At 43.5% G+C, this 17,785-nt stretch overlaps 1 protein-coding gene across 3 annotated transcripts in view; it reads left to right on the plus strand.

Moving 5' to 3' along the window:
* The first annotated feature begins 27 nt into the window (after positions 1–27).
* LOC109900904 (BTB/POZ domain-containing protein 9-like) overlaps positions 28–17,785 on the plus strand; it is a 26,258-nt gene continuing 8,500 nt past the window's right edge. Inside the window, exons 1-10 of one of the 3 annotated variants that reach the window (XM_020496793.2) lie at positions 28–217; positions 1,212–1,430; positions 3,388–3,751; positions 4,003–4,270; positions 4,449–4,668; positions 9,469–9,588; positions 9,701–9,810; positions 9,985–10,174; positions 10,292–10,399; positions 10,511–10,589. In XM_020496793.2, coding sequence (XP_020352382.1) covers positions 1,243–1,430; positions 3,388–3,751; positions 4,003–4,270; positions 4,449–4,668; positions 9,469–9,588; positions 9,701–9,810; positions 9,985–10,174; positions 10,292–10,399; positions 10,511–10,589 — 1,647 coding nt within the window. In that variant the 5' untranslated portion in view covers positions 28–217; positions 1,212–1,242. Of the gene's footprint in view, positions 218–1,211; positions 1,878–3,387; positions 3,752–4,002; positions 4,271–4,448; positions 4,669–9,468; positions 9,589–9,700; positions 9,811–9,984; positions 10,175–10,291; positions 10,400–10,510; positions 10,590–17,785 lie in introns of those variants that run through there. The other 2 variants (XM_031837401.1, XM_020496794.2) reach the window with 2 other exon arrangements.

Raw genomic sequence — 17,785 nt, forward strand, 5'->3', positions numbered from 1 at the left:
TATTGTTTCATGGAACAGTGCCGTTCTCCCCACCCTAACAACATCCGGGTTGTTACCCTACTTAGTGGTGTTTGCGATGGTAGCGTTTTTTTAGTACTGATAGCAATTATTCATGACGAAATGTTCAATACGATCATTTGATTGAATAAAGGGGAAAATAACGTCAAGGAAGAGGCTTTGTGGAAGGGTGAACGACGTGGATATGCTTATTGTGCAGGTATGTCACACGGGTGAAACCCAAGCTGCTGTATCAGTTGACCGCATCACAGATCAGTAGGACAGATAGAACAATGAGACAGATATTTCACCGGATGTACAAATGTGAAGCAACCGCTTAGCGTTATGGTAGTGAGGGGAAGCACAGTGGCAGGTAGTGGAAGAAGATGGAACGAGATGGATTTTGCCCGACATTCTGCTAATTTTCTCATCGATGAAACATTTGATCTCAATACATTTTTCTGTTCCCAAAACTAGAATTTGTTACGAACAGAGTGGACTGCGTTTTGTAGACTTGACCATTTGCCAAAGTAAAAAATTATTGCATCGTTAAGCAAGATTGCAAAGGCGAATTAAGTTATTGCACACACGCCCTTCGCAGAGTAGGCGGCCCTTAAAGGAAATATGCAAATAGTATCTCGAACGCGCCAATAAGATCTCGCTAGCCCGTGCATGGCTGGGCCCACCTTGCCTGTTCTGCCCACTATTACTAATTTGTTCCCATTTGAAATGACAGGCTGTGGTGTGGCGTGGTTTAGTTATACGGATCTTTGCCTCAGTGGCTGATATTGCTAGCTACGCTGAATATTTTCACATTCATGATTTATTAGCTAGTTCGATGATTCCTGTCTACCTATTATAACAAACACATAATGTCATTGTTACCCACATTACACAGTAGCTATCTAACTGTTATCCGCTAGCTCCGTCTACAGCGGGGCTGTTCAATTCCGGTCCCGGGGCCAGGGCCGAAACACTTCTGGTTTTTGTTTCTACCTGCCTTTTAGTTGATTGCACTTATGATGAACTAGTCCAATATTAGAAGTAGATGATGAAAACCAGAAGTGTTTCCGCCCTCCAGGACCTTCATTGAACAGGGCTGTTAAAGGTCTACAGTTATCAAAAGTTAGCTACTGTAGCTAGATACTTGAGACAGTGTGTGCACTGCTAGGTTCAATGACACCAATTAACCAGCTTGTCTTCTCTTCTGTCAGATGTTATTGAGACGCCCCAAGTCTAACCACAATGAGTAGCAACAGCCATCCTTTGCGTCCACTGGCCTCCGTGTCAGAGATTGACCACATACATCTACTCTCCGAGCAGCTGGGTGCTTTGGTTCCAGGTGAAGAGTACAGTGATGTCACCTTCATTGTGGAGGAGAAACGATTTCCGGCCCATAGGGTCATCTTGGCAGCACGCTGTCACTACTTCAGGTACAGCTGTTTTGGGTGGTTGTAAAATCTTTTTGGTATCTCAGATTGTTCTGGCAATTCTCACATAGGGACTGCATTGGGAGGAAGGATTGTTTGACATGCTTTTTACATTTGTATCACAAACCATTTTTGAGAAAATCATGATGAAAGTGGCCATTTTACGTCCTTTTTAGGATTCCTCCTGTAAGACCTTGTGATCGGTGAACCATATATGATACAGACAACATCTTGATGTCAATCTACTCTTTATTGGGTGCTTTAACATATGGAGTATGTCTAGATTAGAGGTCGACCGATTAATCGGCATGGCCGATTAATTAGGGCCGATTTCAAGTTTTCATAACAATCGGTAATCTGCATTTTTGGATGCCGATTATGGCCGATTACATTGCACTCCACGAGGAGACTGCGTGACCACCTGTTACACGAGTGCAGTAAGGAACCAAGGTAAGTTGCTAGCTAGCATTAAACTTCTCTTTTAAAAAACAATCTTAACATAATCACTAGTTAACTACACATGGTTGATGATATTACTAGTTTAACTAGCTTGTCCTGCGTTGCAAATAATCAATGCGGTGCCTGTTAATTTATCATCGAATCACAGCCTACTTCGACAAACGGGTGATGATTTACCAAGCACATTTGCGAAAAAGCACTGTCGTTGCACCAATATACCTAACCATAAACATCAATGCCTTTCTTAAAATCAATACACAAGTATATTTTTTTAAAACCTGCATATTTAGTTAATTTAGTTAAATTAATGTTAAAAGGCAATATTATCTAGGGAAATTGTGTTACTTCTCTTGCGTTCTGTGCAAGCAGAGTCAGGGTACATGCATCAGTTTGGGCCGCCTGGGTCGTTGCGAACTATGTGAAGACCATTTCTACCTAACAAAGACCGTAATTAATTTGCCAGAAATTTACATAATTATGACAATGTAACAGCAATATTTATTTGCAATGTAACAGCAATATTTAGACTTATGGATGCCACCCGTTCAATAAAATACGGAACAGTTCCGTATTTCACTGAAAGAATAAACGTTTTGTTTCCGGATTTGAACATATTAATGACCTAAGGCTCGTATTTCTGTGTTTATTATATTATAATTAAGTCTATGATTTGATAGATCAGTCTGACTGAGTGGTGGTAGGCAGCAGCAGACTCGTAAGCATTCATTCAAACAGCACTTTCTTGCGTTTGCCAGCATTTCTTCGCAATGCTTGAAGCACAGCGCTGTTTATGACTTCAAGCCCATCAACTCTCGAGATTAGGCTGGCAATACTGTAGTGCGTATAAGAACATCCCAATAGTCAAATGTATATGAAATACATATGGTATAGAGAGAAATAGTCATATAATAACTACAACCTAAAACCTCTTAACTGGGAATATTGAAGACTCCTGTTAAAAGGAACCACCAGCTTTCATATGTTCTCATGTTCTGAGCAAGGAACTTAATCGTTAGCTTTTTTACATGGCACATATTGCACTCTTACTTTCTTCTCCAACACTGTTTTTCCATTATTTAAACCAAATTGAACATGTTTCATTATTTGAGACTACATTTATTTGTATTATATTAAGTAAAAATACGTGTTCATTCCGTATTGTTGTAATTGTCATTATTACAAATATATAAAAATCATCCGATTTAATCGGTATCTACTTTTTTTGGTCCTCCAATAATCGGTATCAGTGTTGAAAAATCATAATCTGACCTCTAGATTCTAAAATACAAATGTTGACATTAATTTATTCAACATTATAAATATCTCAACTACCAATTTTTGATTTAGCTTATTTGTAGACATTTTAGATATTCATATTTCTAATCTTGAATAAATTGTGAACATTTGTATTTCAGAATCTTAGCATACTCCATATGAGCACACTAAAAGGAGTAGCTAGGACTTGGTAACAGTTTATGAGATGTGTAATCCTTTTTCCCAGAGCTCTGCTGTATGGCGGGATGAAGGAGTCCCAGCCGCAGGCGGAGGTGACCCTGGAGGAGACGCGAGCCGAGGCCTTTTCCATGCTCCTCAACTACCTTTACACAGGCCGGGCTAGCCTCAGCTCAGCCCGCGAGGAGGTGCTGCTGGACTTCCTGGGTCTGGCCCACCGCTATGGCCTCCAGCCACTAGAGGACTCTACCTCAGAGTTCCTGCGCACCATCCTGCATACACACAATGTGTGTTTGGTGTTTGACGTGGCCAGCCTGTACTGTCTGAGTGCGCTCAGTGCAGCGTGCTGCGCCTTCATGGACCGTCGCGCCCCGGAGGTCCTGGCCTCAGACGGCTTCCTCACATTGTCCAAGGTGAGTGAGAGTTGGCAGGGTCTTGTTCATTAGGCAACAAACATGGAAGAACATGGACCAAAACAGGAAGGGAACTACCTGGACTAATAAGAAATGCATTTAAAAATATTTAAAAAATTGCTAAATGTTTTCAAACGATTTTCATTGTGTGCCCTAATGAACAAGACCCAGATCCAGTAAATATGACTGAATCCAATTTGATAGAAGTAGTATTAACTGAATATCTTTTTCTCCTCTCTCTCTCTGTGCAGACTGCTCTGCTGACCGTGTTACGGAGGGACTCATTTGCAGCGAGCGAGAAGGAGATCTTCCAGGCGCTGTGTCATTGGAGCCGGCAGAACGGCGAGGGAAGTGCCACGCAGGATGTGATGGCAGCTGTGCGGCTGCCGCTCATGAGCCTGACGGAGATGCTAAACGTGGTGCGTCCCTCGGGACTGCTCAACCCAGACGACCTGCTGGATGCCATCAAGACCCGCTCAGAGAGTCGTGACATGGACCTCAACTACCGCGGCATGCTCAGTGAGTCTGTCGCTTCCGGTCCTGTTCTAGTAGTCGGCAACTAATAGCTTAAATTGTCAATGGGAGTCTGTGTATTCTGTTTGCGTGTGAATTCTGTATGTGTCTCTTTGTATTCCGTGTGTGTGAGCGATATGTATTTAATATTATGTATTCAATGTGATGCCTTTGTGTCTTACAGTCCCAGAGGAGAACATTGCCACCATGAAGTACGGGGCCCAGGTGGTGAAGGGAGAGCTGAAATCAGCTCTGCTGGACGGAGACACCCAGAACTACGACCTGGACCACGGCTTCTCCAGACACCCCATAGAGGAGGACGGCCGCGCTGGCCTTCAGATCAAACTGGGCCAGGCCTCTATCATCAACCACATCCGTATCCTGCTCTGGGACCGGGACAGCCGGTGAGTGAGACATCCAGCATGTTTTAAGGTATCAGTTTAAGCAAGGCAGGATCTCTAATTTTGATCACATAATGAGTAATTATTTGGGATGCAAGGTGATATGCCAATCAGTGATTCTGCTAAGTCTAACTGCGTTGTAGGCTATCAAACACGCATTAATTCCTCTCTGAAGGTTTTGCTCAACTGATGAGCAATGTTTTTATATACAGTACATGTCAAGTATGGACACACCTACTCATTCTAGGGTTTTTCTTTATTTTCTACATTGTATAATAATAGTGAAGACATCAAACCTATGAAATAACACATATGGAATCGTGTAGTAACCAAAAAAGTGTTAAACAAATCAAAATATATTTGAGATTCTTCAAAGTAGCTATCCTTTGCCTTGATGACAGCTTTGCACACTCTAGGCATTCTGTCAACCAGCTTCATCACCTGGAATGCATTTCAATTAACATGTGTGCCTTAAGTTAATTTGTGCAATGTCTTTCCTCAATGTGTTTTCAATTGTGCTGTGACAGGTAGGGGTGGTATACAGAAGAGCCCTATTTGGTAAAAGACCAAGTCTATATTATGGCAAGAACAGCTCAAATAAGCAAAGAGAAATGAGTCCATTATTACTTTAAGACATGAAGGTCAGTCAATACACAATATTTCAAGAACATTGAAAGTTTCTTCAAGTGCAATCGCAAAAACCATCAAGCGCTAAGATGGCACCGAAGAGGATGGTTGATGTTTTAAATGCTCCTAACCAACTGCTATTTTAACTTTTTTCATTGTTTTTAGCTTACTTTTTAACTTATTTTGTACATAATGTTGCTGCTACCATCTCTTATGACCAAAAATAACTTCTGGACATCAGAACAGCGACTACTCACCGCGAAATGGAAGAAGCTTTTTCCTTTAACAAGTCCGACGAGAAGGATATACTGCTTTCCCGGGAACAGGCCCAAATCCCTGTCATCTGCGTGAAGAAAAGGCGGAGGAAAAGGGGGCACAGATCGGGCTGCCTTCTGAGAATCCATAGGCAAAACATGTAAACTCTCACAACCATCCATCCTACTGTCTAACGTGCAATCATTGGAAAATAAAATTGATGACCTATGATTAAGATTATCCTACCAACGGGACATTAAAAACTATAATATCTTATGTTTCGCCGAGTCGTGGCTGAACGATGACATGGATAATATAGAGCTGGCGGGATTTTCCATGCACCTGCAGGAGAGAGAAGCTACGTCTGGTAAGACAAGGGGTGGGGATTGTCTATTTGTCAAAAACAACTGGTGCGCAATGTCTAATATTAAAGGAGTCTCGAGGTATTGCTCGCCTGAGGTAGAGTACCTTATGATAAGCTGTAGACCACACTATCTACCAAGAGTTCTAATCTATATTATTCTTAGCCATCTATTTACCACTACAAACTGATGCTGGCACTAAGACTGCACTCAACCAACTCTATAAGGCCATAAGCAAACAAGAAAATGCTTATCCAGAAGCGGTGATTCTAGTGGCTGGGGACTTTAATGCAGGCAAACTTAAATCAGTTTTACCACATTTTTACCAGCATGTCACAGGTGCAACCAGAGGGGAAAATAATTCTAGACCACCTTTTCTCCACACACAGAAATGCATACAAAGCTCTCCTCTGCCCTCCATTTGGCAAATCTGACCATAATTCTATCCTCCTGATCCTCCACTAAAGCACTTGCTCAATACGGAAGTGGTCAGATGACACTGTTACGCTACAGGACTGTTTTGCTAGTGCAGACTGGAATATGTTCTGGGATTCATCCAATGGAATTGAGGAGTATACCACCTCAGTCATCTGCTTCATCAATAAGTGCATTGACGACATCATCCCCACAGTGACCGTACGTACATACCCCAACCAGAAGCCATGGATTACAGGCAACTTCCGCACTGAGCTAAAGGCTAGAGCTGCCGCTTTCAAGGAGTGTGACACTAATCTGGATGCTTATAAGAAATCCTGCTATGCCCTCAGACGAACCATCAGACAAGCAAAGCATCAATACAGGATTATGATTGAATCCTACTACAATGGCTCTGACGCTCGTCGAATGTGGCAGGGCTTGAAAACTATTATGGACTACAAAGGGAAACCCAGACACGAATTGCCCAGTGACACAAGCCTACCAGACGAGCTAAATGCCTTTTGTGCACGCTTCAAGCAACACTGAAACATGCACGTGAGCACCAGCTGTTCTGGATGACTGTTGTAACGCTCTTGGTAGCCGATGTGAGCAAGACCTTTAAACAGGTCAACATTCACAAAGCTTCCTGCCCTTCGGGACCTATATAATTGGCGGTGTCAGAGGAAAGCCCGTAAAATTATCAGTCCAGTCACCCAAGTCATAAACTGTTTTCTCTGCTACCGCACGGCAAGCAGTACCGGAGCCATAAGACTCCTGAACAATTAATCAAATGACCACCGGGCTATTTACATTTTCACCCCCCATTTGTTTTCACTGCTGCTACTCGCTGTTATCTATGCATAGTCACTTCACCCCTACCTACATGTACAAACTACCTCAACTAACCTGTACCCCCGCACACTGACTTGGTACCAGTACCCCCTGGATATAGCCTCGTTATTGTTATTTTGTTTTGTATTTTTTACCTTAGTTTATTTGGTAAATATTTTCTTAATTCTTCTTGAACTGCACTGTTGGTTAAGGGCTTGTAAGTAAGCATTTCACGCTAAGGTCTACACTTGTTGTATTCGGCACGTGTCAAAGTTTGATTTTAAACTAGATCTCATGAGGACTGCCACAGGAAAGGAAGACCCATAGTTCCCTCTGCTGCAGAGGATAAGATCATTAGTTATCAGCCTCAGAAATTGCAGCCCAAATAAATGCTTCACTGTAGGGATGCACGATATGTCGATGAGCATATTGGAATCGGCCGATATGTGCTAAAAATGCCAACATAGACATTGGCCCAATGTCTGTCTAGTTTAACGGCGATGTGCAAAACCAATGTCAAAGCTGACGTGCATACCTATATAATGTAAGTAGATGACGTAATGACGCGACGGAAAATTCAGCGCTACACAGAACAAAAAAAAAAGTTAAGCAGTCATTTTAAAGAGTAAGAATTTCAGCAAGACGACTCAAAGGTCGGAATCCATTAACGCCAAGATAATAATATCATTATTTGCCCTTGACAATCAATCTCTGTCGTGGATGATGTTGGCTTTCGCCGACTGGTCGAGCCCCAAGTGCACACTTTTTCAGATGTTACCCTACCGGAGTTAGTGTTGTTGAAACGTACGTCTTTGAGCTACTTGCTATGAGTGTCACTGCTATTTGCTTCACGACTGACATTTGGACCAATGATGTCAGCCCCATGATCATGCAGAGTCTGAAAGCACAGTGGGTCAACGAGGATTTCGATGCAGACCTGAAAACAGGGTTTACGTGAAGTGTTACATGAACAGCTGGACAAGATGGAAACAGACAAGTAACAGTGCGCACCGAGGAAGAGAGGCCATGGACTGACAGAGCTGAAACTTCACTGCTTGACATGTATGATGAAATCCTGGTTGAGACTGAAACGACTGAACAAATGAACAACGAAACAGCACAGCAAGTAAGTGAAATAGGTTTTGATGATCTTTTACTGGTAATGGGGACATACGTAAATGCCAACAAAGTAACTTTTTGGTGTGTATGACCTTTTTTATTTATCTAGGCAAGTCAGTTAAGAACAAATTCTTATTTACAATGATGGCCTACCCTGGACGACGCTGGGCCAATTATGTGCCGCCCTATGGGACTCCCAATCACGACCGGAAGTGATACAGCCTGATTCGAACCAGGGACTGTAGTGATGCCTCTTGAACTGAGATGCAGTGCCTTAGACCGCTGCGTGAGTGTGTGTTAACTATTTAACCGTATGGTCGAATTGCTGCAAGAAACCACTACTAAAGGACACCAATAAGAAGAAGTGGACATTAGACAGGTAGAAATCTTTGGTCTGAGTCCAAATTTGAGATTTTTGGTTCCAACCACAGAGTAGGTGAACGGATGACCTCTGCATGTATAGTTCCCACCGTGAAGCATGGAGGAGGAGATGTGATGGTGTTGGGGTGTTTTGCTGGTGACACGGTCAATGTTTTATTTAGAATTCAAGGCATGACCACCAGAGCATTCTGCAGCGATATGCCATCCCATCTGGATTGCACTTAGTGGGACTATAATTTGTTTTTCGACAGGACAATGACCCAACACACCTCCAGGCTGTATAAGGGCTATTTGACTAAGGAGAGTGATGAAGCGTTGCCTCATGTGACCTGGCCTACATAATCACCTGACCTCAACCCAATTGAGATGGTTTGGGATGAGTTGGACCGCAGAGTGAAGGAAAAGCAGCCAACAATTGCTCATCATATGTGGGAACTCCTCCAAGACTGTTGGAAATGCATTCCAGGTGAAGCTGGATGAGAGAAAGCCAAGTGTGCGCAAAGCTGTCAAGGCAAGCGGTGGCTACTTTGAAGGATCTCAAATATAAAATATATTTTGATTTGTTGTAACCAAAAAAAGTGTTAAACATGATTCCATATGTGTTATTTCATAGTTTTGATTTCTTCACTATTATTCTACAATGTAGAAAATTGTAAAAATATAGAAAATACCCTTGAATGAGTAGGTGTGTCTGAACTTTTGACTGGTACTGTATACATTGCAGTAATGTTACGATCATGCTGATAATCGAGATACTCATCAGCTATGCTTTGGTATCTGGGTTTTGTATGGTCTATCTGTTTTGGTGTAGGTCTTACTCCTACTATATTGAAGTGTCCATGGATGAGCTGGATTGGGTGCGGGTTGTGGACCATTCCAAGTACCTGTGTCGCTCTTGGCAGAACCTCTTCTTTACACCACGTGTGGCTAGGTAAAGCCTCACCCTTTGCATCTCTACCTGTGGCTTCGTATGGTTGGCACCAATTTTGACTTTTGGTTCTACAACAGTGGGTGTGATTTTTATTTGTTCCCTTGTGTCCCAGGTATGTGCGCATTGTGGGGACGCATAACACTGTCAACAAGGTCTTCCATCTGGTGGCTTTTGAGTGCATGTTCACACACCGCTCCTTCACTCTGGAAAAGGGTATTCTCGGTAAGGCAGGAATATCAATCGTTATACTAGTGTTACATATGATTCTTAAGATGCCAGGTCGGATCAACATAAACATATCTTACTCCTCTCTCCAATCCTCTTCTTTATTCCCAATCCTCTCTCTCTCTCCTACTGGTTTTTGCCTCTGCTTTTATTCATCCTTCATATCTGCAGTCCCAAATGAGAATGTGGCTACCATCGCGGCCTGTTCCAGTGTCATCGAGGGTGTTAGTCGGAGCAGAAACGCTCTGCTCAACGGGGACACGCACAACTACGACTGGGACTCGGGCTACACCTGTCACCAGCTGGGCTCTGGGGCCATTGTCATTCAACTGGCTCAACCCTACACTATTGGCTCCTTAAGGTAGGGATGTGTGTGTGTTCACTAATGTTGAGTCTTGTAGGTTTTGTATCCGTCTGCACATTTGATTTAAAAAAAATATGCTAATGATTTAGTTATTTTCTATTTCTATCTGGACAGACTGCTACTGTGGGATTGTGATGAGCGATCCTACAGTTACTACATTGAGATCTCCACCAATCAGCAGCAGTGGACAAAGGTGGTGGACCGCACCAAGGTGCCATGTCGGTAAGACTCCCAGTCTGTCTTCATGTCTCCCTTTCCCATACTCTTTTCAGATGATCTTTTTATAATACTGTCCATCTGAGATCTTTTAACAGTTTTGTTTTTCTTCAACAGATCGTGGCAGACGCTCAAATTCGACAAGCAGCCTGCCTCTTTTATTCGCATCGTGGGAACTAACAACACTGCAAATGAGGTGAGAGGATTGCGCATAAACCGTAATAAAAAATATTTTGTCTGGATTTTTCATTTACAGGGCTCCATACTGCAACCATTTAGTCACATTTTGCAACCCTTTGACTTGGCTGTGTAAGTAAAATGTTGTATTGGTTGCATCCAGAATATATCTGGAATATAGAAATAGATATGTACGGTGCCTTCGGAAAGTATTCAGACCCCTTGACTTTGTCACATTTTGTTAGGTTACAGCCTTATTCTAAAATGTATTTTCCCACAAAGCAACATTTTTCTTTCTTTGCTCATTACAAATAAAAAAACAAGTGTTCAGACCCTTTTCTCAGTACTTTGTTGAAGCACCTTTGGCAGCGATTACAGCCTGGACGCTACAAGCTTGGCACACCCGTATATGGGGAGTTTCTCACATTCTTCTCTGCAGATACTCTCAAGCTCTGTCAGGTTGAATGGGGAGCATTGCTGCACAGCTATTTTCAGGTCTCACCAGAGATTTTCGATCAGCTCCGGACTCTGGCCGGGCCACTCAAGGACATTCAGAGACTTGTCCCGAAGCCACTCCTACATTGTCTTGGCTGTGAGCTTAGGGTCATTGTCTTGTTGGAAGGTGAACCTTCGCCCCAGTCTGAGGTCTTGAGAGCTCTGCAGCAGGTTTTCATCAAAGATCTCTCTGTACTTTGCTCCGTTCACCTTTGCCTCGATCCTGAATAGTCTCCCAGTCCCTGCCGCTGAAAAACATCCCCACAGCATGATGCTGCCACCACCATGCTTCACCATAGGGATGATGCAAGATTTCCTTCAGACTTGGCATTCAGGCCAAAGAGAATGCTTGGCATTCAGGGCAAAGAGTTCTGTCTTGGTTTCATCAGACCAGAGAATCTTGTTTCTCATAGCCTCTAGGTGCCTTTTGGCAAACTCCAAGCGGGCTGTCATGTGCCTTTTACTGAAGAGTTGCTTCCGTCTGGCCACTCTACCATAAAGGCTTGATTGGTGGAGTGCTGCGGAGATGGTTGTCCTTCTGGAAGGTTCTCACATCTCCACAGAGGAACTCAAGAGTTCTCTGAGTGACCATTGGGTTCTTGGTCACCTCCCTGACCAAGGCCCTTTTCCTCCGATTGCTCAGTTTGGCATGGCAGCCAGCTTTAGGAAGAGTTTCGACGGTTCCAAACTTCTTCCATTTAAGAATGATGAAGACCACTTTGTTCTTGGGGACTTTCAATGCTGCTGACATTTTTTGCTACCCTTCCCCAGATCTGTGCCTCGACACAATCCTGTTTCGGAGCTCGACGAACAATTCCTTCAACCTCATGGCTTGGTTTTTGCTCTGACATGCACTGTCAACTGTGGGACCTTATATAGACAGGTGTGTGCCTTTTTCAAATCACGTCCAATAAAGTTCTAGAAACATCTCAAAGATGATCAATGAAAACAGGATGCACCTGAGCTCAATGTCAAGTCTCATAGCAAAGGGTCTGAATTCTTATGTAAATAAGGTATTTCTGGTTTTTATATTTCAATTTGGAAACATTTCTAAAAACCTGTTTTTGCTTCGTCATTATGGGGTATTGTATGTAGATTGAGTTATTTTTTATTTAAATCCATTTTAGAATAAGCCGGTAACGTAACAAAATGTGGAAAAAGTCAAGGAGTCTGAATACTTTCTGAAGCCACTGTATATGATGGTGTGTATGGACAGTATATGAATAGAAAATGTGTGTACAGCAGTAGTTAAATAGGATGAGCCTTGACCAGAATACAATTGAAGTCGGAAGTTTACATACACTTAGGTTGGAGTCATTAAAACTCGTTTTTCAACCACTCCACAAATTTCTTGTTAACATACTATAGTTTTGGCAAGTCGGTTAGTAATTTTTCCAACAATTGTTTACAGACTTCAATTGTTTACAGTTGACAGATTTCACTTATAATTCACTGCATCACAATTCCAGTGGGTCAGAAGTTTACATACACTAAGTTGACTGGAGGTGTATCTGTGGATGTATTTCAAGGCCTACCTTCAAACTAAGTGCCTCTGCTTGACATCATGGGAAAATCCAAATAAATCAGCCAAGACCTCAGAAAAAAATTGTAGACAACAAGTCTGGTTCATCCTTGGGAGCAATTTCCAAACGCCTGAAGGTACAACATTCATCTGTACAAACAATAGTACGCAAGTGTAAACACCATGGGACCATGCAGCTGTCATACCGCTCAGAAAGGAGACGCGTTCTGTCTCCTGTAAATCAATCCCAGAACAACAGCAAAGGACCTTGTGAAGATGTTGGAGGAAACCGGTACAAAAGTATGTATATACACAGTAAAACAAGTCCTATATCGTCATAACCTGAAAGGCCGCCCAGCAAAGAAGAATCCACTGCTCCAAACCGCCATAAAAAAAAGCCAGACTATGGTTTGCAACTGAACATGGGGACAAAGATCGTACTTCTTGGAGAAATGTCCTCTGGTTTGATGAAAGAAAAATAGAACTGTTTGGCCATAATGACCATTATGTTTGGAGTGAAAAGGGGGAGGCTTGCAAACCGAAGAACACCATCCCAACCGTGAAGAACGGTGATGGCAGCATAATGTTGTGGGGGTGCTTTGTTGCAGGAGGGACTGGTGCATTTCACAAAATAGATGGCATCGTGAGGTAGGGAAATATGTGGATATATTGAAGCAACATCTCAAGACATAAGTCAGGAAGTTAATGATTTGTCTCAAATGGGTCTTCCAAATGGACAATGACCCCAAGCATACTTCCAAAGTTCCGATCAAAATGGCTTAAGGACAATAAGGTCAAGGTATTGGAGTGGCCATCACAAAGCCCTGAACTCAATCCTATATCCCTGACCCCAATCCATTTGTTCCAAGATGGCGTAGCAGTGCAGATGTTGTTTGTCATTCTCCCGTGTACATTTCTTGTTATTTTTCTTATATTCTCGATCTCTTTTTCCATTTTTCTTGATTAAATATACCTTCCGGCAACCCGCCTCACCCAATGTGATACGGATCTGCTATTTTTAGACCTTATTTTTAGACCTTAGCCTGAACCTCCATCAGAAGATAGCCATCAGCAACTAACCAGCTAATTGGCTACTAGCTATTTAGTCATTGTCAATCACTGCTAGCGGCCTTTAGCACAGACAACAGCCGCTTTTACCCTGGATAATACTTGCCAGTCTTCACAGCGCGTTATCAACCCTGAGCATATCGGGCTGTTTTTCTCCACGACAACACCGGATTCCTGCCGTAAGCCCTGAACCATTTACTCCAGATCATCGCAGCTAGCTAGCTGCTACCAAGTGTCCCAGCCCCGATGCCAGCCTTGAGCCAGGCCCATCTCCCGGCCTGCTCAGTGGCCTGCTCGGCTACACAGCTGATGCCTCCCGGGCTCTTCAATAACACGACTAGAATCCTCTACACCACCAGGTTCTTGCAATAAGCACTGGAACTCTGCATCGGATCATCGCTGCTACCGAGTGGCTATTGTGGCTAACGCCCTTGTCCCAAAGCTAGCACCAGTTAGCCGTGAGCCAGGTGCATCTCCCGGCTAGCGAACTAAATTACTCCAGCTACAATACCTCTTTTTCCAACTGGCCTGGACCCTTTGTCCACACGGAGCCCTGCTGTTCCGTCACGACTGATCTGCCAACGTAATTCCATCCGCTGTGCCCTCAACCGGCCTAGCCCCGGCCTGCTAACTTTTTTGGAATGCCGTGTCTCCTGCTTGCTAGCGTAGTAACGACTACCTAGCGGCTTCCTTGTTTAATCTATTGCTGTTCACTGGACCCTATGATCACTTGGCTACATAGCTAATGTCTGCTGGACTGTTCATTAATCACGATACTCCATTTTGTTTCTGTCCGCCCCAGCCTCGACTCAGGCCTTGTGTACAGTTAAATGACCCTCTCTGCCCATTCATCACCATTTTACCTGTTGTTGTCTTACCTGTTTTCTTAGCTAGCTCTTCTCCCAATCAGAACCTGGGATTGTTTTATACCTTGCTTTATGTCTCTCTTTAATGTCAATATGCCTTGTATACTGTTGTTTAGGATAGTTATCATTGTTTTAGTTCACTGCGGAGCCCCTAGTCCCACTCAACATGCCTCATACCTATTTTGTCCCACCTCGCACACATGCGATGACCTCACCCAGCATAACTAGTGCGTCCAGAGATGCAACCTCTCTTATCGTCACTCAATACCTAGGTTTATCTCCACTGTACCCGCACCCTACCATACCCCTGTCTGGACATTATGCCCTGAATTTATCCTACCACGCCCAGAAATCTTCTCCTTTTATTCTCTGTCCCCAACACACTAGACGACCAGTTTTGATAGCCTTTAGCTGTACCCTCATCCTACTCCTCCTCTGTTTCTCGGGTGATGTGGAGATTAACCCAGGCCCTGTGTGTCTCCAGGCGCTCTCATTTGTTGACTTCTGTAACCGTAAAAGCCTTGGTTTCATGCATGTTACCATCAGAAGCCTCCTCCCTAAGTTTGTTTTACTCACTGCTTTAGCACACTTCGCCAACCTTGGTGTCCTTGACGTGTCTGAATCCTGAATTAAGAAGGCCACCAAAAATGTCCATCCCCAACTATAACATTTTCCATCGACATAGAACTGCCAAAGGGGGAGGAGTTAGCCTGCAAAGTTCTGTCATACTTTCCAGTTCTATGCCCAAACACTTTGAGTTTATAATCTTACAAATTAATCTCTCCATAAATAAGTCTCTCACTGTTGTCGCCTGTTGTAGACCCCCCTCAGCTCCCAGCTGTGCCCTGGACACCATATGTGAATTGATTGCCCCCCATCTATCTTCAGAGTTTGTTCTGTTAGGTGACCTAAACTGGGATATGCTTAACACCCTAGCAGTCCTACAATCTAAGGTAGATGCCCTCAATCTCACACAAATTATCAAGGAACCCACCAGGTACAACTCTAAATCCGTAAACATGGGCACCCTCATAGATATTATCCTGACCAACTTGCCCTCCAAATACACCTCTGATTTTCAATCAGGAACTCCGCGATCACTGCCTCATTGCCTGAATCCGTTATGGGTCCGCGGTCAAACGGCCACCCCTCATCACTGTCAAACGCTCCCTAAAACACTTCTGCGAGCAGGCCTTTCTAATCGACCTGGCCCAACTATCCTGGAAGGATATTGACCTCATCCCATCAGTAGAGGATGCCTGGTTGTTCTTTTAAAAGTAATTTCCTCACCATCTTAAATAAGCATGCCCCTTTCAAAAAATGTAGAACTAAGAACAGATATAGCCCTTGGTTCACTCCAGACCTGACTGCCCTCGACCAGCACGAAAACATCCTGTGGCGGACTGCACTAGCATCGAATAGTCCCTGCGATATGCTACTTTTCAGGGAAGTCAGGAACCAATACACACAGTCAGTTAGGAAAGCAAAGGCTAGCTTTTTGAAACAGTAATTTGCATCCTGTAGCTCTAACTCCAAAAAGTTTTGGGACTCTGTAAAGTCCATGGAGAATAAGAGCACCTCCTCCCAGCTGCCCGCTGCACTGAGGCTAGGAAACACTGTCGACACCGATAAAAATATACGATAATTGAGAATTTCAATAAGCATTTTTCTACGGCCGGCCATGCTTTCCACCTGGCTGCCCCTACCCCGGCCAACAGCTCTGCACCCCCCACAACAACCTGCCCAAGCCCCCCTCCGCTTCTCCTTGCCCAAATCAAGATAGCGGATGTTCTGAAAGAGCTGCAAATCTGGACCCCTACAAATCTGCTGGGATAGACAATCTGGACTCTTTCTCTCTAAAATTATCCGCTGCCATTGTTGCAACCGACATTACTAGCCTGTTCAACCTCTTTCGTATCGTCTGAGATCCCTAAAGATTGGAAAGCTGCTGCGGTCATCCCCCCTCTTCAAAGGGGGAGACACTCTCGACCCAAACTGTTACAGACCTATATCTATCCTACCCTGTCTTTATAAAGTCTTCGAAAAGCCAAGTTAACAAATAGATCACCGACCTTTTCGAATCCCACCATACCTTCTCTGCTATGCAATCTGGTTTCCGAGCTAGTCAAGGGTGCACCTCAGCCACTCTCAAGGTCCTAAATGATATCATAACCTCCATAGATAAGACAGTACTGTGCAGCTGTCTTCATCGACCTGGCCAAGGCTTTTGACTCTGTCAATCACTGCATTCTTATCGGCAGACTCAATAGCCTTGGTTTCTCAAATGACTGCCTTGCCTGGTTCACCAGCTACTTCTCAGACAGAGTTCAGTGTGTCAAATCGAAGGGCCTGTTGTCCAGATCTCTGGCAGTCTCTATGGGGGTGCCACAGGGTTCAATGACTGGAATTATTTGCAAAAATCACTGAAGTTGGAGACTTATCTCCCTCACTAACTTTAAGAAACTGCTATCTGAGCAGCTTACCGATCGCTGCAGCTGTACACAGCCCATCTGTAAATAGCCCACTCAACTACCTCATCCCCATATTATTTTTTGTTGTTGCTCTTTTCCACCCCAGTATCTCTATTGCACTATCACTCCAGTTTTAATGCCAAATTGTAATTATTTCGCCACTATGGCCTATTTATTGCCTTTACATCCCTAATCTTTCTACATTTGCACACACTGTATATAGATTTTTCTATTGTGTTATTGACTGTACGTATGTCTATACCATGTGTAACTCTGTTTTTTGTCGCAGTTGTAAATGAGAACTTGTTCTCAACTGGCATAGCTGGTTAAATAAAGGTGAAACAAAATTTTAAAAAACTGCTTGCCATCCAGGACATCTACAGCACCCGGTGTCACAGGAAGGCCAAGAAAATCATCAAGGATCTCAGCCACGGCCTGTTCACCCTACTAATTTCTAGAAGGTGGAGACAGTACAGGTGCATCAAAGCTGGGCCCGAGAGACTGAAAAACAGCTTTTATCGCCATCAGACTGTTAAAAAGTCACCACCGGCCAGCCTCCGCCCAGTACCCTGCCCTGAACTTAGTCACTGTTACTCGCCAGCTACTACCCGTTACTCTACCCTGTACCAAAGAGACTGCTGCCCTATGTACATTGTCATTGAACACTGGTCAATGAAATTATGTTTACATACGGTTTTAGTCAATTCATATGTACAGTTCAAGTCAGAAGTTTACATACACCATAGCCAAATACATTTAAACTCAGTTTTTCACAATTCCTGACATTTAATCC

This window comes from Oncorhynchus kisutch, linkage group LG12 (genome assembly GCF_002021735.2).
Source record: "Oncorhynchus kisutch isolate 150728-3 linkage group LG12, Okis_V2, whole genome shotgun sequence".
NCBI classification, from domain to species: Eukaryota; Metazoa; Chordata; class Actinopteri; order Salmoniformes; family Salmonidae; genus Oncorhynchus; species Oncorhynchus kisutch.